This window comes from Cnephaeus nilssonii (assembly GCF_951640355.1).
Source record: "Cnephaeus nilssonii genome assembly, chromosome: X".
Taxonomy (NCBI): Eukaryota; Metazoa; Chordata; class Mammalia; order Chiroptera; family Vespertilionidae; genus Cnephaeus; species Cnephaeus nilssonii.
Genome location: NC_137071.1, coordinates 129,163,652 through 129,185,895, shown reverse-complemented (window position 1 = coordinate 129,185,895; position 22,244 = coordinate 129,163,652). Strand labels below are relative to the sequence as shown.

Below are 22,244 nucleotides of genomic sequence, written 5' to 3'. Positions count from 1 at the left end.
TGTGTGCATGCATATGAGCCTAACCAATGGTTAAGTTCAACAGGGGGTTGGGGCATCCATGGGGAGGGGTGTGGGATGGGAATGGGGGGATGAGGACAAATATGTGACACCTTAATCAATAAAGAAATTAAAAAAAAAAGAACTGCTGCTCTGAAAAATATGCCCTGAATTTTACATCTAATACCCTCATAACCAATTAAGTTGTACATTTTCATTTTCCTCCACATCCTATGTATATGCAAGTGTGTCTTAATGGTAAGAAGATAAAATAATCCTATATAATAAAAGCCCAGTGACTGAACAGCGTAACAACCAGAACAACCAGTCGACCAGTCGCTATGACGTGCACTGACCACCAGGGGGCAGACACTCAATACAGGAGCTGCCCCCTCATGGTCAGTGCACTCCCACAGTGGGAACAGTCGCTCAGAGGGCGGGTCCACAGCCACTCAGCTGACCGGGATGAGCAGCTGCTCCTGCTGTGGGCCTATCCCTGCAGGCCACGTCCCCCACCAGTACATGAATCCTGTGCACCGGGCCTCTAGTAATTCATAATAGGCTCTCTAACATTTAAATCACAATTAACTTTTTCTTTTGTAGTAGTTAAAATGGAGGTGTGTCATCAATAATATAATCAAAATAGTCAAGGGTAAATCAAAGGTAATGAAAGGTAAATGGAAAACCAGGAATAGTCCCTTAAAGAAAAACATGAAGGATAATTCCCATGAAGGATGCATATCTCACTTACTTGGACACTAAGGACTGCAGAAGTTCATCAGTCAAAGGCAACCTGGCGGCCTTGCACAGCTTTCTGATGTCGTTGCTGGGCAATTTATTTTTACTATATTGAAAACAAAATATTATTACTATATGTAAAACAAAATAAATGAGCTTATATATACTTTGGGTCTTTCAAGTAACAATTGCATGCTATAGGAAAAAATACATTGTATTCTAAAAATGTACACATGGAAATAAGTATGAAAATTGATATTGGAATTCACAGTAAGGAAAAACAGTCATATTGTATTTCATCAAATTTTTCCATTTCAAAACTCATCAGATTCTGTCCTTACAAAGGTCTTTCCATCAAGATTCAGATTCTTGGTTGGTGATAGTAGTCTATTAAAGCTGTAGCCATGAGTGTTGCTCTAAGTAATCGATCTGCATTCTTGACCACCATTCAAAAATGGTTCTGATATTTGAAAACATCTCTTAATTTGACAGGCATCTAGAGCCTCCAACACAAGTGGAGGGTATTTTCCTACTCTTCTCCTTGGACCCAAACCTTACAACCTGGAAGCCCCAGCAGGGGCCTTAACATTCACCTCAATTTTGTCACATGTTTTCTCCAGAGCAGCCTAACAGTAATTTTCCCCAGCCTGCTGGGGGCACAGAAATCCTTGTCCAATGTTCTCACTCAGCCAATGTTCTTCCAGGCAACAGGCAAAATTAGGACCAACAGGAAATAAAGTGGGCTTCTTTCTTTACAATGAGGTTATAAAATTATGACAAAATTTATGTCTAGAATCAAAGTTTGTTAGACCTAAAAAAAAAAAATCTCAAAGATGTCTAACCAAGCAGCTCCACTATTCTGAAGAGATGTTCCTTTAGTGAAGGAAGGCCACACTTTTCACCCTGGGGAAGGAGTAGCACCAAGGTAGAAGGCAGGGCCAGAGTAATGCAAAGCTCAGGCCACACATCCTCTGAGAGGTTCAAGGAAACTTAAAGATTAAAGGAAAAATACAATTTTTATAAAAAATCAACAAGGATATATTATGGATTAGGAAAAAATCATGTTCATTATTAAGATGAACTTTAGGATCTTCAAAGATATAGGGTGTGCAGCTGGCTACTTGGGCACACACTTCAGGGTTGGGGATTGAGAAAGGGGTCATCAGGAAGAGTGACTGCAGTGATGTGAAGTAAACAAAATTAGAAGCTAGAGTTAAAACTTAGATTTTCTAACTCCAGATAAATACCCACACACTCTCTCTATCAGGTCTGTGGGTAAGATGAATACCAAAACATATTTAGGTGGGGCTCCAGTTGTTAATAACAATGACTTAGTAAGCTTAATACAAACATGATAAATGTACTAGAAATAGATTATGCTGAACTTCATTATTTTCAAGAAAAAATAATTTCGAAGAAATTCTTTAAAAAGTTTACTTGCAAGCTCCTTATTCTGTATATTACAAAAGTCTCATTTATAAATCCCAGTTATTACTAAAATAATGTAAGAAGAAATCTCAGGATTAAACCTTCTAACATCTTAATTTGCTATATTTCAGTTGAAAGCTTCTAGAAACGAATTAAAACAAAATGCAAAGGATCATCCTATTCTTTTCAAGTACATCAACAAACAAAGCTCACCATCACTATAAAATATTTTCACCCAGATACTCTCCAAAAATGATTTAAGGTGGCTTTGCTGAACAGTAGAATATTATGAGACATCAATTTTCTTTTTTCCCATTTTGATAAAATATAAATTTCTTCAGTAGTCAGGTTCACAGAAACTTAAATTACTTATTAGAATCAATAAAAGCTTACTTTTTTCGATCTACGTATTCACAGTAAGAAATGAGTTTATCAAAATCCTCATAAAAAATTTTCCTGAACTGTTCATGAGCCATTGCAAGTAGGGTAGTCCCATTTGGACATGGTTTCTCAGGCACTCCATAGTGACGTACAATGGTTATAAATTGTTGCTCTGAGAGTCCGTCAACAGTTATATCCATCAGTACGTTTCTATAAAGAAAATGGAAAAACACTCATGAAGTTATAAGTAAGAATATTTTACTTCACTTTCTATTAAAAATACCCAAATCTCATTTTACAAACTTTTACCAACTGCATAGAGGACAGGTGATTGTTTTTTTTTAATTTAATTTCTCTACTTATGAATGGCAAGAAGGTACCAGTGCTAGACTAGAAAACCATTAGCACTAAGATCTAATAAAATGGTATTTTTCCCAGAGTCAAACTTCTACCTGATAATAGCCTACAACCAGGAAGTAAAATTTTAAAGTCCTTGAATGGTCAAAAAACCTATCACTAAACGCATGATTTCATGAAATGCCTGTTAATCTTACTTTACACAAAATAGTGACAGACTTGGAATTTTGGTTTCCCAGGGTATAAAATATATAAATCAGTAAATGAAAAAGAAGTTTTGGAGATGGGGAAAGCTTAAGCACATTTCTGTAGTAAAAAGTAAAAACTGACACACCCTGCCAGTGAGGAAAAAAAAGAAAGAAAAAAGTGAAAAGAACCCAGCCAGCGTGGCTCAGTGGTTGAGTGTCAACCTATGAACCAGGAGGTCATGGTTCAATTCCTGGTCAGGGCACATGCCTGGGTTGTGGCTCAATACCAGTGGGGGGTGTGCAGGAGGCAACCAATGGATGATTCTCTCTAATGATTAATGTTTCTGTCTCTCCCTCTACCCTCCTCTCTAAAAATCAATAAAAATATAATTTTTTAAAAAAGAATGAAAATAGCTGTGTAAGGGTACAGTTGTCTGAGTCTTTAGAAGGCAAATGGCATTGAGATTATTGGGCAAAGCTTAAAAAATGACAACATAATAATGATGCAGATTCAAAGCCTGACAAATAGGCTGAATTGTTTTTTCTCTATATGAAACCTATAAACCATGCAGAATGCATTAGAAAGCATTACATCAAAATCATTAAAATGCAAACTGTTATGGCGGTTCAATGAATAAACTTTCATCATCTAGAAAATTTACTTGCTGGAAATAATTCAGTTCCCTAGAATACCGAATAAATGAAGGAATACAAGATTTTATATGCTCTTCTGCTGTAGACTGGTCTTTCAGAAAAATGGCTTTCAGTTCTTTTATGTATTTCTTCTCATTATCACTGTCATTTAAGAATCCTGGGTTCTCCTGGTCAAGAATTTCCTTAGAGTGTAGGAAAGCCCAGTTATGATGTTCACCTATCTCAAGGAACTGCATTTCGCCTACATCCACTTCTCAGGGTTTCTGGGGGTTTCATTTTGTCAAATAAAATATAAGGCCAAATTCAATCAAGAAGACTTCACAACTGCAGCAAGTTAATTTAGGTCCATCAATCAGCAATATTGGCTGGGGGCTCACTGTGTGTGAAATACTGTAAAGTTACTTTGGCATCTGAAATTTTCAGAGTCTATAATCAAATAGGGCTTCCCAAGCATACAGATGAGCTCTCACAACCACAAACTGGGAGGGCCAATTGAAGAACTGAGTAATAGTAAGAAATCTTGCCATTCATTCATTCATTCATTCAGGTGCTGTGCTGCCACGGTCATCTCATCTACTATTATCTTCATTTTACAGATGAGAACACTGAGGCACAGAAATGTTAATTTTTATGCCCAATGTCGCAAAAGCCAGAATGTGAACCCTTGCCACCTGGCTCCAAAGCCCATGCTCTTGCATACTATGTCCCCTTCTGTTGGGACACAGAAGACAAAATGACCAGATGGAATAGGACTTAGTCAGGGAAAGCTTCTTAAGGCAGTGGGTTTTGAGATAATGTTTCCAAACATGTATTCCCTTTACCATGCATTACCTCTGCTTTGAGGGCTATAACTGACCAGCATAAATAAAAGAAACTTTCAGAAACCCTGAGTCACCAACCATCTCTGACTGACTGGTAAGTGACCACAAAGGAACCACTCCCAGGAAATCCCCTGGCTCATTCAGAACATTGGTCATGGAATAATCAGTCATGACATGTACATAAAATAAACACTATGCAACCATGAACAGTGTGTTGTTTATTGGTATTTACTGGTATGAAAGATGTCCATGCTATGTTGTTAAATGTAGTATGATCCCAATGAAACTGAAGATAGTGGTACATACACTGAGTGGCCAATTATGATCTCTGAATGCATAATAATCTGGCCACTCAATGTATATATACAGTATATATATACTATATATATACTGTGTGTGTGTGTGTGTGTGTGTGTGTGTGTGTGTGTGTATATATATATATATATATATATATATATATATATATATATATATTAGAGGCCCAGTGCATGAATTCGTGCATGGGTGGGGTCCGGCCAGCCTGGCCAGGGGGAGGGGACATGGGTGGTTGGCGGCCTGCTGGTCGAACTCCTGATTGAGGGGAAAATTTGCATATTAGCCTTTTATTATATAGGATAAACACTGAGTGGCCAGATTATTATGCATTCAAAGATCATAATAATCTGGCCACTCAGTGTATAAATTCATAGAAGAAAAGACTGGAAGGATACATGCCATGAAATCTACAGCATTATTGCTGATTGTTGGTAGGTAGGTGGATGGATAGATGATGATGATAGATGATAGATAGACAGATAGATAGATATAGATAGATATGGATATCAATAGATATAGTACGCTTTTTCTGAATTTTTATAATAATCAAATATTACTTTCATAATCAGAGAAAAAACACTTGAAAGCTTTTTCCTTTTGAGGGTAGGAAATGGTGTGAAGAAGTGGCACACACCCAAGGACCAGGGAAAAGATGTATGCGGCAATAACGACAAACTTTCCACATACCTTTAACTAAACTTATTCTAGCACCACCAGGCTGTAAAAGTTTATTTTTCTTTTCATTGGATAAACTGAAATTATCCTGGCCTTACTGCAGTTAAAATTTATATCTGCTGGGTTTCTGTATGCTTGGGTTTTAAATGGCTCAGTATTCCATGACTTTCCATGGTTTTATGTGAGAATTTCAAACAAGCTCTCCCAGACTTAAAAGTGCTCTTAGTCACGTGGCAGGTCCCTGCACCAGCGATCCCAATCAGAAAGTACACGTCTTGTTTTGCAGGACTCAAGAGGCCGCCACCACGTCCCCTGAGCTTGCCACTACCCCTTCTTTAGGACTCACCCCACCCTATCAATCTTTAATGGGCTTCACCACAAAATAGGAATCCTATCCAAAGGTGCACACTCCATTTGTGTTGTGGTGGTAAAATACACATAATATAAAATTTACCATTAGTGACATTTAGTACACTCACAATGTGGCACAATCACCACCTCTATCTACTTCCAGAACATTTCATCACCCCAAAGAAGAAGTCACTCCATTTGCCTCCTCACCGCTAGCCTCTCTGCCCACCTGGCAACCACTAAATGGAATCATACAGTATGGTCGGTTCTGTTTGACTTTTCTCACTTAGAATAGTGTTTTGATGTTCATCCATGTTGTAGCATGTGTCAGTACTTCATTCCTTTTATGGCTGAATAATATTCCATTGTATGAACGTACCACATTTCGCTTATTCATTCATGTAACGATGAACATATGGGTTATTTCCACATTTTGGCTATTATGAATAGTGCAGCTCTGAACACTCATGTACAAATTTTTGTTTAAATATCTGTTTTCAATATATACGCAGGAGTCGAATTGCTGGATCACATAGTAATTCTATGTGTAACCTATTAAAGACCCGCCAACTTGTTTTCTGCATACTCCATTTTTACTTAGCAGCAACTACAAAAATAAAACCAACTTCCATCACATATAGCCATTCCTCATCTAAACCTTCAGCGTGAACCTGAAATAAGGTCTGAAATAAGATCTTGGTACTTCCTGCCCAATCATTTTAAGGGAAATAAAAATGCATTTTAAAAAGTATCTGTAGCCCTAGCTGGTTTGGCTCAGTGGATGGAGCGTCAGCCAGGGGACTGAAGGGTCCTGGGTTCAATTCTGGTCAAGTGCACATGACTGGGTTGTTGGGCTCGATACCTATTCTGGGGCATGCAGGAGGTGGCTGATCAATGATTCTTTCTCATCATTGATGTTTCTATCTCTCTTTGCCCCTCCCTTCCTCTCTGAAATCAATTTCTAAAAAGCAGCTGTAATTGTATTGACTGGAGTTCTGTGATTACTATTGTTAACCTTAAAGATTCAAATGGCAAGTCATCTTCACCTTTACCCAACATTGCACTACAGATCATCACAACATTTTTTAGTTAATATTATAAGGGACACTACTATGATTTTCTCTGTTTTTGTTATTAAAGTCATAAGACTCCAAAAAACAATGCCAAACTGCTCTAGGACATTGAGGTAACTGTGCAAAATTTTGAAACTTGAAATGCGCCAGTTTTACGAGACATAATTCTATTAAAGTAACCCAGTCAAGTAATGGTAGATTGAAACTGCATTTTAAAGTTCTGAATCTCAGGATATTTTCTTACATATTGAATTGTTAAAGTCTAAGCAATGTCTTTCAAACAAACTAAAAAAAATAATTTTGATATAAACAATATTTCAAGAGTGGAAGCCTTGGGCTCTAAGGCTTATAAGAAAATCTGGTTGAGTCTTAATTAAATCAAGTCATAGTTTTTATACAATTTGGTAGTACCCTTTATCATTTCCTTCAATATCATATTCATAAAGTAAAATGAATTTCATGTCCTTTAATCAAGAGCCTGGCACACCTACTCACATCCTATACTCCCTCGGGCTTTCTCTTACATTTGTCAGCTTAAGCTGCCCATACAGAGCAGAAAATCCTGCCTTCCCATCACTTGCATCCGAGTCTGGAATACTGTTGGACCAATGAGTTGCCAGATGGCAGACAGTGGTAGAGGTAACTGGTGGAATATGTGTGTCGAGGAAGGAAAAATAGAAAGCTACATCAAAGTGGGGCCAATACAAATGTCTAACCCCGTGGTCGGCAAACTGCGGCTCGCGAGCCACATGCAGCTCTTTGGCCCCTTGAGTATGGCTCTTCCACAAAATACCACGGCCTGGACGAGTCTATTTTGAAGAAGTGGCGTTAGAAGAAGTTTAAGTTTAAAAAATTTGGCTCTCAAAAGAAATGTCAATCGTTGTACTGTTGATATTTTGCTCTGTTGACTAATGAGTTTGCCGACCACTGGTCTAACCAAACAAATTTTGCTACCGATCATAGTTCAAAACCATCTATAAAGCTCTTCAACCTCACTGGAGAAAAGCCCATATGGCCACTTAGGCTGGCTACTGCCCACCTGTAGAGAGTGCATTTATAGACTGATGGTATAAAAGGTGTCCTTTAGAGTCGTGTGACATGGTAGCCTCACCAGAGAAGCCAAGAAAATCCAGAGAAAAAGGGGAAAAGAGATCACTGCAGACTATAAGAAAATCATCTACTCCAGCCTATGTCACAAACCTGTTTGCAATTGGGAGGTGGTGTGATTTAGTGGGGAAAGCGTGAGCTTTTGAATTACACAGCCATGGTTTAAAATTCAAGCAGACTATGTAACTGTCTTGAGAAAGAGCATGCTCCAACTTCAGGGTCTTTGCACTTGCTGCTCCCTTTACCTGGAATGCATCTTCTCAGTTGTTCAAGTATAAGGTGACCAGACGTCCCGCTTTTGGTGGGACAGTCCCAATTTTTAACAATTTGTCCCACGTCCCGCAGCGTTTTAAAAAAGTCCCGATTTTTGGAAAGAATGCACAACAAGCTAGGGAACGGCGGGAGAACGGGAAGGGAATGTACGGTTTTCGGCGGCCATGTGGCTATTTAGCCAGGATATGAGTTTTATATTATTTTTGTTAATTTTATAATGTTAAACTTTAATAATAACAAATAATTGTTGAGAACTGATTATCGAGAACTGCTTATCAAAGTTCGCATTGTTGATCAGTTGTTAGAATTCGACCACCATTGTTTGGACTTAATGAACAATGGCATTTTTTGGGATTGGCAACTACGAAAACATTTTGTAACTGTCTCTCAGACGATACACATCGTACTGCGTGCTAGTAAGCTAGTTAAACAAGTGATGTCATTACAAATCAGCTATTCAGATAATTTAGGTAAGTAATTTATTTATTTATTTCATAAATACATAAATTTTCTTGAATTTAGCAGACAGTACTCGTATTATTTATATTTTATAGTGGCGGCAAAAAGTCTAGCGCTGGCCTTGAAAGTGACACTTACAACTTACGTTACGGCAAATTCATGACCTTTTAAACGACAGCAATCTACTAAAAAAAAATTCACTCAAATGAGAAATATGCCAAAGAATAAAATAATACTATACATAATTTTTTATTTATTATATTTGTAAATTGTACTTATGTTGAAATTTTAAAAAAATATATTACAATACTATTTTTGCGTTCTATGAAAATTTTTGTTGCTCCATATACACCAAATTTTTAATCAAGAACCGCAGCACTCCCCCACCCCCCCACCCCCGATCAATGGTGTCCCGCTTTACCAATGTTAAAATCTGGTCACCTTACTCAAGTATCATCTTCTCCTTGAGGCTTTTGCTGAAGTGACTCCTCCCCGCTACAAGTCTGTCTTTCCCCAACCCCCTTCTCTGCTTTCTTTTCTTCAGTGGCATTCATCATTCTCCAACATAGTATAACATTTACTTTCTTATTTTGTATATCTAACTTATCTCCCGCATTGGCCTCCGCTGAGTAGAACGTAAATTCCACAAAGGGTAGGGTGATTCATCTATTTTGTTCACTGCTGAATCCCCAACATCTAAAATAGCCCCTGGCACACAGTAAGCCCTCTACAGTAACTAGTTTGCTGAAAACATAAAAAAAAATGAGGGCTAAATTAGCAAGATATGAAAAGCATTTAGTGTAATACCTGGATTATAAGCACTCAATAAATAATAGAAGGTTTTAGTATTCTCATCATTCTACAGTGGAGATTCAAGTTGTATTAAACTGAAAGCTATTTCTCTTAAGCAAGTTTACTTTGAAAAAATATAAAATATTCTTGATGACTGAAATAATAGAATTTATCAGCAGAATATGAAAGAAAAATGATGCACTTATTTTAAATAGTCATATTCAGGATTAAGTCTGAACTGAGAATGTAATAAACTCCAGGTGTGTCTTTCTGTATATAATGGATAATATTTTAGAAGCTGCACAAATGCTTAAGTCTTAGAAATCAAATGAGATGCCCACTTTTACTCTCTATTACATAGAAAAATACTGTGTCTTCATTTTGGTCATTTTTAGTAGGCAATGGCACCTAAGACCTTAGTTTTAAATTCCTCTAATTTCTGTCAAGTTCATAATGACAAGGAAGTACACTGAACCCTGAAATAAGTCATTTGGAAACGAAAGAATCTTTTGGCAGTATAAATAATTACTGCCAAATCCATCTGCTTTGTAAATTGACTTTTTGATATATTTTCTCGAAGAGAAGTACATCTGCATTGAAAATCATTGACCCTGTTTTCTTATTCCAAATAAATGTAAGCAGCTTCTAGATTTCTCTGTTACTGCTCTAATCTTCATTTCACATCAAATACTATGGCTTTTCCTGTTTTGACATGTAGTGGAATGTACATGGTAATTTTGATTTATTTAGTTTGAAATCCGGTATGTCTTGGTGTACTCGACTTTGGGGCTATTTAAGTGTAGCCAAACAAAATGAGATTTTTCTCATGCAGTTAAGAGAAATTGCTGTATGTTATTAACAATATTCTTTGTAGAGAAACTCTTTAAAATGTTCATCTCTAATTTTTCTACAATTTGGTACAATATGCATTTAATCAAGCTAAGACAACAGCAGTGTTTTTTTTTTAATCATGTCAAGATTTTTGGTAACAACAAATGATGGTGCTTAACTTGCAATGTGGGCAGAAAGGAATGAATATTCATTACATTTACAAGCAAAGTTATTCATTTTCTACCACCTTCTTTTTCATTAATACCCATCCTGTGTTCAAAGATTACTTGTCTCCAAGAAAAGTTCACTTGTTTGGATTTCTGTTTTTAACTCTTTCTCACTGGTTGCCAAATGTTTTAGTGGTCATACTACAAGGGAGGGTAGGGTGTGGCTTACAGGGAGGGCGACTCCATATAAGCCCACAGATAATATATTGACATTAAATAGGCTGAACACAAGACCAGGCCTGTGCCCTCTGGGTGCAATCAACTTACTAAACTCAAAACTTACTCATATAAAAACATATCCAAAAATATATATAATTAGAGTCTTAATTCTTTCTAAACACACACTTTAAAATATAAAATTTATCTGCTTTATTCCATCATAAAAAGAATACATTTCTAATTATACAGAATTAATGTTTAAAAGAAACAAAAGGAAAACCACATACATTCCCACTAAGCAAATACAACCAAGTAAATATTCTGGTATGCTTCTTTGTAGTCTCTTTTCTATGAATGGGTATTAATTGCTTTTTTTTCTTAATAGTTGTAAACATTTTATAGTCTGTTTTTTTCATATAACTAATAGATTTCATTTTAGCACATATCCTTCTGAAACCAAAATGCTAAACTTATTGGATATTTCATCGGCTTTTTTCCAATTTTTATTTAAATAATGTCACAATGAATATCTTTATGCATAACCATTTGTCTGTATTTAAAATTATGTGCTTAGCTCTCCAAAAAAGGACATACAGATGGCCAATAGACATATGAAAAGATGCTCAACCTCACTATCAGAGAGATGCAAATTAAAACCACAATGAGATGTCACCTCACACCTGGCAGAATGGCTACCATCAATAAGTCAACAAACAACAAGTGTTGGGGAGGATGTGGAGAAAAAAGATCCCTAGTACACTGCTGGTCGGAATGCAGACTGGTACAACCACTGTGGAAAGCAGTATGGAGTTTCCTCAAAAAATTAAAAATGGAACTGTCTTATGACCCAGAGATTCCACTTCTGGGAATATATCCGAAGAAACCTGAATCACTAATCCAAAAGAATATAAGCATCCCTATGTTCACTGCAGCATTATTTACAATAGCCAAGATTTGGAAGCAGCCCAACTACCCACCAGTAGATGAGTAGGTAAAAAAGCTGTGGTAGCCCTGACCGAGTAGCTCAGTTGGTTGGAGTGTTGTCCAGTATACCAAAAGGTTGTGTGTTCAATTCCTGGTCAGGGCACATTCCTAGGTTACGAGTTTGATCCCCAGACAGGACATCTACAGGAGACAGCCAATCAATGTTTCTCTCTCACATTGATAAGAGAGAAATAGACTAGATTCAACCCCAAACCCTCAATATCTGTACCCTAAAGTTAATCGCAGACCAGAAGGCAAGTGAAGTCAACAAAGTAGAAAAAGGGCCGCAATAAGGCTATGTCCAAAAGCTCAGTGATAGTACCCCTCATCCAGTCTGGCATGTATATATACACATAGCAGGAAATCCAGGAAGGCCTCACCGCAGAGGTGGTAGTGGAACAGACCTCAAAGATAAAAAACAATTTACCACTCAGAGAAGTAGGGCAGGTAGGGGAAAGAGTTTGGGAGAAAAGGACGAAAAAACCATATCCTCAAAGATACAAGGAGAGCAAGAGGATGGTACACCAGAGGAGCTATCCAAAGTATTCATAACAGGAACTAACATTTATCAAGTGCTTAGTGCCATGCATTGTTCTAACTGGTTCATGTGCATGAACTCACTTAATCCTCACAATAATATTTTAAGTAGGAACTTTGGTTATCCCTATTTAAAAATGAGGAGCTAAAGCCCAAGGGCACACAGCTAACAAGTGGTAGAGCCAAGATTTGAACCCAGATGGTCAGGGTTCTTAGAATGACTAGAACATAGGGAATGTAAACAAGAGATAAGAGAACTAGTAGGTTATCCCAATCATGAAAGGCACCCAAGTGGACCATGTTCCAGCATCCAGTTTTTCTTCCACAGATGAAGACCTCAGAGCATGTCAAGCAAGGAAGAAATCTATACTAATAAAAGGGTAAAATGCTAATTAGACCAGGAGACCTTCGGGGAGACCTTCCGGATGCCCTTCCGGACAAAGCCATGGTGACGGGGCTGAGGCAGAAGCAGTTAGGGGCGATCAGGCCAGAAAGGGAGGGCAGCTGGGGCGAGCAGGCAGGCAGTCGGGGGCAGTTAGGGGTGAGCAGGCCAGCGGGCGGGGGGGGGGGGAGTTGGGGGCAATTGGGCTGCCAGGGGAGCATTTAGGTGTCAATCAGGCTGGCAGGGGAGTGGTTAGGGGCGATCAGGCAGGCAGGCAAGTGGTTGGAAGCCAGCAGTCCCAGATTGCAAGAGGGATGTCCGACTGCGGGATTAGGCCTAAATCAGCAGTCAGAAATCCCCCGAGGGGTCCCAGATTGGAGAGGGTGCAGGCGGGGCTGAGGGCTGGTAGGGAAAAGCATGGAGCTGAGAAGCATCAACTAGGATTGGATGTGTTTAGCCAAGTATGGTCTCAGGTCTCTTGTTGCGTGCCTCAAAGACAGGGCCATCATGGAAGCTAGCTTTGAACAGCAGGGGGGATTACCTTTACTACTGAGATGAGAAAGGAAGAGTGCAAAGTTGTGGATGCAGGGCATTGGGTAAGGTATGTATATTGCGATCTCTATATTCTTTAATAATCTGGACATGAAGTTTTATGCTATGAGGTTAGGAGCTTAAGAGGGAAAAAGTTTAAAACATCCATTGTGGAGAACTGGAAAAGGTATAACTGAGCCTTGACCCATCCTTAACTGCTTCTTTATCCTTAACTGCTCACTGATCCATCAATTGCCTAGTCTGTCATCAGTACCTTTTATTTCTTGGTCTCTATTGATCCTTTCCCTTCAGCTTATAGACATATTTATGTCTCTCCCAACTGAAAACAGCAGCAAAACCCAGCCCTCAATCTATTGCCCAATTAAGTCACCCCAGTGGCATCCATCAACTTGGCAGAACCAGTCTCTCACAGCAGCCTTGTGACAGCAAAGAGCTACACTGTGGTGTTTGATCATGTTCTGACACTCTATGGACAAAGTAAGTGTCCCTGGGGTTTCTGGGCAACTAAGGCAGGAGGGGAAAGGAAGGTGTCTCAAGAGAAACATATTGATCATTCCTCAAGAGGAATTCCTGGTAATATGGCCCATGGGAGCTCAAGAATTAAATGGGAAAGTAAAAGAGAGGGGATCATATGCTGGCCTTGAGCAGGTGGAATGTGTCATAATGATTCTAGGGGTCATCAGAGAGTTCACATTTGAGGTCAAAACAGCTCTGAGGACTTTTTTTCCCTGTCATCTCGTTTTGTGTTTTTATATTGCTACTGCCTTCTATTGTTACTTGTCTTTTGCAATACAGACTATACTAGGTTTGCTTTTAGGTTCTGCAAATTTTTTCTAAAAAAGAACACTATGCACTACACTTGTCTTTATTTTTTTCTACTGATGTTTTAAAATATAAAACAAATGCATAATGGTATGAATTCAAAAAGTGTAAGTTATATAATGAATCTCCTCACCACCCCAATCTCTAGTCCCACTCCTCAGAATTTTCCCCCAGCTTTGTTGAGCTATAATGACAAAGTGTATATATTAAAGTGTATAACATGATGATTTGCTACACATACACATTGTGAAAGAATGATTGAATTCTGCAATTCTATTTGGAATTCTATCTTGGTTTAGTTGAAATTGCCCTAAAGTATGTTAAACTTATATCTGCCCAATTTTCAAAGATAAGGATGAAATATAATTTTACTTTCAAGATGGAATATGAGGAATTTAGCCCTTACATTCCCCACTCTCTCTGAGTCTTGGCTATTTTATCTGTGGTATAAACCATGTCATCTTCCTTTTCAATTTTTCTAGCAATAGCATTCACCTCTTGAAATAGTGTTTTATCTTTGAATTTAGATGTATAAATGTATGCGTAAACTGTTTTAATGTTAAATGCTGTTCCAATACTTTTAAATAGAAAATGAGTCCCTTGAGTTAATTTTTATTTTCTCTTCATTCTCTAGAGTAATTTCATAAAATAATGTATTACTTTGAGTAATTTATTAAATAAACTATATTACATCTTGTTTTCTTGCAGATTTAAAAACATTTTCTACTGTTCTCATGTACCAAAACAACTTGTCCCCAATTTGTTTACCCTCAAAAGCACTGAATATTTAATCCATTATCTCCTTACATTACCTGAGGCCTTATCTTTCTGTTTTTTACATCATTGGTTTTGCTGGTGGTGATGTTGTTTTTAAGCTTTGTTTTGTGTATGTTTTGCTTTGATGCTTATAAAATTGTTCCCTTAACTATGACCTCTAAATGTTTACCAGGGTATATCTAGTGATCTCTTTTTATATATTTTTCTTGGAAAACAGTGAATTCTCTCAATTTCCAGATACATGTTTTGTAACTTTGAAAAGGATTTTTCTAAAACAATCATTTTTTATTATTACTTTCGTTTCATTTGTCTAGTTCCCTCTCTGCTTCTATTTCTGCTCTCTTCTTTCTCGTTTTAATTCATTTCTTGTTTTTCTCTGTTTGGGGATGTTTCTAAAGATAGTTTTCTGGTTTACCACCAAGTTGTCTGCAGCGTCCAGTGTCCTATGAGTGCCTCCTGTTTAATTTGTAATTCAGAAAATATGTTTTATACATTTTAATACAATTCTCTCCCTATTTTGGTCTGTTTGCTTCTCCAAATGGCCTGCCCTTGCTGAGACCATCATACATCTAGTTGTGACCATTACATAGCTAGTTGCTAAAAACAAATAAATAAAACCAATTTTTCATACAATAAAATCACTCTTGGAATCTGCATGGATTCTCCTGTACTGCACCATTTAGTTTTTCTTTGTGCAACTTTTCAAAGAGGTCTCTAGAGCAGTCTGGGCACTGTCATATGGCTGTGCTGTACCAAACTTCACAGGCTCTATCACAGATGGGCAGTGTATGGAGGGGGGCAGTTTAGGGGAAAAGGGATCCAACATGTCCATCCTCATTAAATGTGCCCAAGTCAATATGAAAATAGAGAGGGAAGGAGAGAGGTAGACAAGTTTTTGATTTGGAGACCAAGACGCCAATTTGGTGTGGAGTTTGGTAGAGAAAGAAGAATACAAGTGGTGGAGGAAAAGTTGGAAGCTTTGTCCCAATATCCCAACCACTCATAGGGACTCCAAAAAAGGCTCTTTATACATGGTGTCCCCAGACTTATGCAGTTCACAGTCTGCACATCCCATACAGTGGCCCTTCCCTAGGATCACATAATCACATATAGGCTCCAGGGTCGGTTCTTTGCCTTTGCTCAATTTGACAGACAGTCATTGAGGCAACTGGTCTCTTACGCCAAGAAATAAATCAGAAAAGGAAGAAACAAGCCCATCAATGAATGCAATGATTCACTTCCTTATCAGAATATGATGTAGAAAAATTTCTTACATTTTGTTCTCGCAGTCTACTTTTGGATTTATTTTGGTCATCTATGAAGTATTCTGAGCTTGGCAGAGGGCAGCACTGGGATGAAAATTAAATCACTTATCTGAATCAGAAGTCATAGACACAACCTAGGCAATTGACCCAACTATATTTTGACAGTGGCTAGAATTTTTAAACTTTACAATGTCAGTGAGAAATCATTTTTAGTCTGAGAACTTGTTCCTGGCTCCTTGTTTGAAACATCCTGTATTTAAATTATATAATGAATCCTAGTGTGTAGCCACAGAACATCAAGCCTAAATATAGCAGTTTTAAAAGTAATACATGAAGTCCATATGTTGATATCCTCAGCTATAAAACATAAGTGGCTCTAAATCAAAAAATAGCCCAGCTGGTGCAGCTCAGCAGTTGAGCACTGACCTATGAACCAAGAGGTCTTGGTTCAATTCCAGGTGGGGCATATGCCCGGGTTGCAGACTAGCTCCCCAGTAGGGGGTGTGCAGGAGGCAGCTGATCAATGATTTTTTTCTCATCATTGATGTTTCTATCTTTCTCTCCTTCTCCCTTCCTCTCTGAAGTCAATAAAAATACATTTTAAAAAATAAAGTAAATATGCTCATCTATTAAGAGTTTGACATTTCTACTTATAAAAAATATGAAAAATGAGCAAGAATCAATTAAAATAAAACAAAATGGGGAAGATCATGTCAGTCACAAACCTCATTTCCCTGACACTTCAGGGGACATGCTCCCACTCTGAGCAGGAAAGAGCCACTCTGGCAGATGCTGGAGCAAAGTCCATCCCAGGCCACACAATGGTCACTCCCAGGGTCATCTGCCCTGAGCTGATTTGCAGCAACAGTGACTAGCCCAGCCACTTCATGCCCAAGCCTCCTGCAGGCCGAAATAACCAGCATAGTGACAGCAGATACAACCAGAATGGGGGAGAGGGGTAAGGGGATCCATGCTCCAGGGAATGGTGAGCTTTTCTCACAGTTATTTCCACCCCTCTGTAGGATGATGTATCACTACCCTCAATTCTTTACCCCTCCCTGTATCCACAACCTTTCCCATGTGACTTTGTTCCACCTTGTAAAGGGGCCCAATTGTTTTCCTGCTCCTTGACAATGGGATCAACAACAGGACTTGCCTTGGACAATACAATGATGTTGAAGTCAAGGTGTGTTAGTTCTAAGTCTAGGCCTCAAGAGGTCTTCCATGTTTTTCATTCTCTGACTACACTTCTGCCACCTCCATGAAAATCACATGCCTGGGTTAGCCTGCTGCAAATCCCAGCTCTGCAACTTAATATGTGATCTTGGATAGGTTCCTTAACCTCTCTGTGCCTTAGCTTTCTCATTTGCAAAATGGGAATGAAAATAGCACCCACTTTTCAGGATTGTTATGAGTATATCCTATATAATAAAAGCCTAATATGCAAATTGACCAAATGGCGGAACGACTAGTTCATTATGATGCGCACTGACCACCAGGGGGCAGATGCTCAATGCAGGAGCTGCCCCCCAGCCGATAGGCCCCAGGCCGGCCAAGGCAGGTGCTAGCGGGGGATGCCCAGATCACCCCACCAGTCACCCCACAGATCAGCCATGATCACTGGCCAGGCCTAGGGACCCTACCCATGCATGAATTTCATGCACCAGGCCTTTAGTTCATATATAAAAAGCATTTGGTACAGGACCTGTCACATGGTAAGCAGCATAGAAGTGTTAGCTAATATTATAGTTATTAGTATGTGGTAGAATAAATTGTCCTTCAGGAAATGCCAAAATCAGTCTAGGAGTTCCTTTTCAGTAAAATCCTAACTACTAAGTCAGTGAAAATTGAATCCAAACAAAAGGCACTGTCTTTGTTCATGTGTTCATTTAATCTTCAACTAACATGCCTAAGGGAATAAAAAGATGTGCTGAGTGGCACCAGCCATAAATGCAATGAGATCAAAGAGACACAGAACACTGTGAGCTAGGAAGTCAGGAACTTCTTAAGAAATATAATTTGGACTATATATTCAGGGGTAAGAGAAATCTGGACAGTAAAGAAGAGTCCCCTTCCAAAATGGTAGGGGAAGAGAATGACCCAGATTGAGCAGCTCAGAAATAGCAGTGCCACATCTCACAATGGGTGATGGAGGTTCAGAGATAAGACTGATATTCTCCAAGGCAGCTCATTCATCTCCAAATTTACTTCAATCACCCATTATGGGATCTGGCACAGAGTAAGTACTTAATATATGTATATTGAATGAATGAATGAATGAATGAATGAATGAATGAACACACATGATTAAGCACACTATGAGGCACACCTCCCACACCCAGTACTTTAGATAGCAAAATTTACTTGAATGAAAAAATAGCCAGGTAGGGCCTGCCCTATGGTGGCCTAAGTGTCATTCCCTTCCTGCTCTGTTGTATTTTTTCATTTTACATCATAATTTTTACATCATAATTCTCCCTCTGAGGAACTGAAAATTAACATTTAGTTACTTCTCATTTTCTCAAATAAAATTTGGACTCTAATGAAAGAAGAAAGCATGGGTGGCACTAACCGGGTCATCTGTTCCCAACTAGATGGCTACATAGCTGCCTTGCTTTTATTCATAGAAACTTCATTTAGAAAAGAGACCATTAGAACATTATATTTTGGATGAAATAGAAGTTTCACTGTTAATGATTTACCCACTCCCAAAAGAATATAATCATGGAAAAAGAAATAAAAGAAACACAGTATAAATATATATGTATATATAAAACCTCAGAAAAAGAGTTGGTCTTTTTTCCACTCTTTAGAAACATAAGAAATAGTCTATCTGTTTTGGCACGACATTATATGATTTATTTATTCTAAAATGCCAAGAATTTTTTTCTAGCATCCCATAAAACGCAAAGCTATAAGAATGGACATGCTTCAAAAATAGAAAGAGAAAAGCCTGAGAGTTATTAAGATTTTTAAATAGTGTAGCTGATTTTAACTAAGTCTATATGAGCAAAGCCAAATCCACTTCAGCACAGGTATTAATAATACTTTGACATTCCCTAATAATAATGTCTAGTCAGTATCTTCTCCAGTGTAATTTTAGAGAGTCCATATGGCATGGGAGAGAGATGTGTGTGTCAAAATGGTAGACAAGGTAGCAATTAAAACGCAAACTCCTGGCTGAGCTTGCAAAACAAGAGAGAGAAAATATCCCAGGTACCAAGGCAAAGAGGTATCTGACAGCCAGAGAGAAAGGTAGTATAAGCTAATAGGGTGGGATGTGGGAATCAAACACTATTAACAGATAAAAGCTTGGACTTTAATGCTCACTCAGGCACAAGAGACAAGGCCTCTGACCATGTTGGGCAGCAATTTAGAACTTCTACACATGAAATCTGTGCAACTGAAATGAAAGGATTAATACACTCTACCCATTGGCCAAGAGATATGATAATTAATCTTTGCTGAGTCTCTGATTACAAATAATAATCATAATAATAAGTTATCTGAGAACTCAAAGCCAATATTCTGTCTAAAAAGAATTTGGAATACAAATTATTTGACCCACTTATTGTGGCAAGTTCCAAAGCAATAAATTAACATCAAAATTAAAATGAAATTAGGCCCAGTGTATAAGCCGCTTGGGGAGGCAAAATCAAAACTACTCTGAAAGTTCTATTGCTGGATACCAAAATTAGTGTGCAAAAGTTTGAAGAAAAGCAGGATTTGCATAGTATCAAAGTATCTCTTTCAAGGTATTTACTCTCTACAAAAGGAAAGATGGTAACTTTATAATGGAGAAATCTGGCAGACACCATCTTAATCAAGTGATCAGAGTCAGTATTACCAATAGTAAGACATATTAACATCATGAATACTTCAATATGATGCACTAAGAAAGACACATCATTTCTGTAGTATTCTTGCCAAACATGCATAATCTAAGTCCAACCAGGAGAAAATATCATACAAATCCAAATCGAAAGACATTCTACAAAATAACTGATTAATACTCTTCAAAAAATATCAAGGTCATAAAAGACAAGGAAAGACTGAGGAACTGTTACAGAAGACTAAGAAGAAAAAACAACTAAATGTGCCATGTGGGATCCTAGATAGGATCTTGGAACAGAAAAAGGACATTACTGGGAAAATTGGTGAGATTCAAATATGGCATTTAGTTTATAGTATTGTCCCAATGTTAATTTCTTGGTTTTGATAATTTCACTATTTTAGGATGTTAATATTAGAAGCCAGGTGAGGGGTGTATTAAAATTCTCTGTACTATTTTGGAAACTTTTCTGTAAGTCTATAATTAATTCAAAATAAAAAGATTTGAACACAAGAAAACAAAAAACTAGTCTGAAGGGACAATCCAAGAAGCAAAAGAACACTGCTGTGGGGAAGAAAGTTCATCTTAAGATGAGCTTAGAAAACATAAGAGGAAATAATCCTCTATGAGTGAGAGTCAGCAGATATAACAGAAGGATTGTACTCCATGAATTTTGGACAATATAACAAAAAACAGTAGTGGAATATGAAAGTATTGTGTTTACAATTAATAAAGAGATAAAATATAGAGAAAGCATAAAACAAGATGCCATAGAAAAGAACAGAAATGTTTTTTAAAAATCTAAATAGCACATAAGGAAGTGGAAGATACAGTCACTGAATCAATAAACTGGATGATGGATTTAAGGAAAATTACAAACATGCGGCACAGAACAAAAAATAAATAAAAATAATGAATGAAAGCCATGGAGAAGATGGAGAAGTTTGGAAAAAAGACAAGAGAGATAGAACAGATTGAGAGTCTGAGATGGAAACGCAAGAGAATGGACAAGAGAGATATTTGAAGAGATAATGGCTTAGAAGAATTCTTAAACTGAATGGGTTACACATAGTCTCAAGATATATTGCAATGAAATTTCAGAACCCCCAAAGAGAAAGACAACCAGAGGAACAATTTTATTAACAAGAGACTTATCAACAACCACAATGGAGAGCCCAAGATATAATAAACATGACTGGAGGCCCGGTGCATGAACTTCGTACATGGGAGGGGGTGTCCCTCAGCCTGGCCTGCACCCTCTCCAATATGGGACCCCTCGGGGAATATCAGACTGATGGTTTAGGCCCAATCCTGCCGGGACCCCGCTGGGATAGGCCTAAACCAGCAGTTGGACATTCCTCTCACAATCCGGGACTGCTGTCTCCTAACCACTTGCCTGCCTGCCAGCCTAATCACCCCCTAATGCTCCCCTGCCTGACTGACACCTAACTGCTCCCCTGCCAGCCTGATCACCCACAACTGCCCTCCCCTGCCACAACCCACCTCCTCCGCCAGGCCCCACCTCCACTGTGCATGCAGCCATCTTGTGACGGCCATTTTGTGATGGCCATCTTGTGGCGACATTAGGGTGTGATGCATGAGGGCGTGACAACCACCTAGGCTATTATTAGTACATACTAGTGGCCCATTGCAGGAATATTCCTGCAAGAATAGGGTATCCTGCAGCCGGAGCAAAGCTCCCACCGTCTCCGCTGCCTCGCTCCCACCCATCTCCTCTGCCTCACTCCCACCCGTCTCCGCTGCCTGGCTCCCACCTGTCTCCTCTGCCTCGCTCCCACCCGTCTCCGCTGCCTCGCTCCCACCTGTCTCCTCTGCCTCGCTCCCACCTGTCTCCTCTGCCTTGCTCCCTCCCTTCTCTGCTGCCTCGCTCCCTCCCTTCTCTCCCACCCTGCCTGCTTCCCTCTTTTCTCTGCCGCCCCACTTTCTTACTTCTCTGCAGCTTTGCTCCCTTCTGCAGTGCTTGGCTTCCTTCTCCACTGTCTTCAGTCTTCGCTCTGTGCCTGGATATGCAAGTTAACCACCATCTTGGTTGGGTTAATTTGCATATTGCTCTTGATTGGCTGGTGGGCGTGGCTGGTGGGTATGGTTTGTGGGCGTAGCAGAGTGATGGTTAATTTGCATATTGCTCTTTTATTAGATAGGATAATAGCTTCAACAGGTCAAGGTAAAATAACTATAAATCTAGAATTATTTTCCTACCCAGTTAATCTTCAAAAGTATGAGAAAAATAAATACACTTCAGAAAA

The 22,244-nt window shown here is 38.5% G+C and overlaps 1 protein-coding gene across 1 annotated transcript in view; it reads right to left on the bottom strand.

The window, feature by feature from the left end:
• Positions 1 to 22,244, bottom strand: part of EFHC2 (EF-hand domain containing 2) — a gene marked incomplete at both ends in the record, with an annotated part of 146,991 nt that overhangs the window by 24,343 nt on the left and 100,404 nt on the right. The window contains 2 exons of the mRNA XM_079764649.1: positions 749 to 841; positions 2,557 to 2,754. Of these exons, the coding sequence (XP_079620775.1) occupies positions 749 to 841; positions 2,557 to 2,754 (291 nt within the window). The remainder of the gene's footprint in view (positions 1 to 748; positions 842 to 2,556; positions 2,755 to 22,244) is intronic.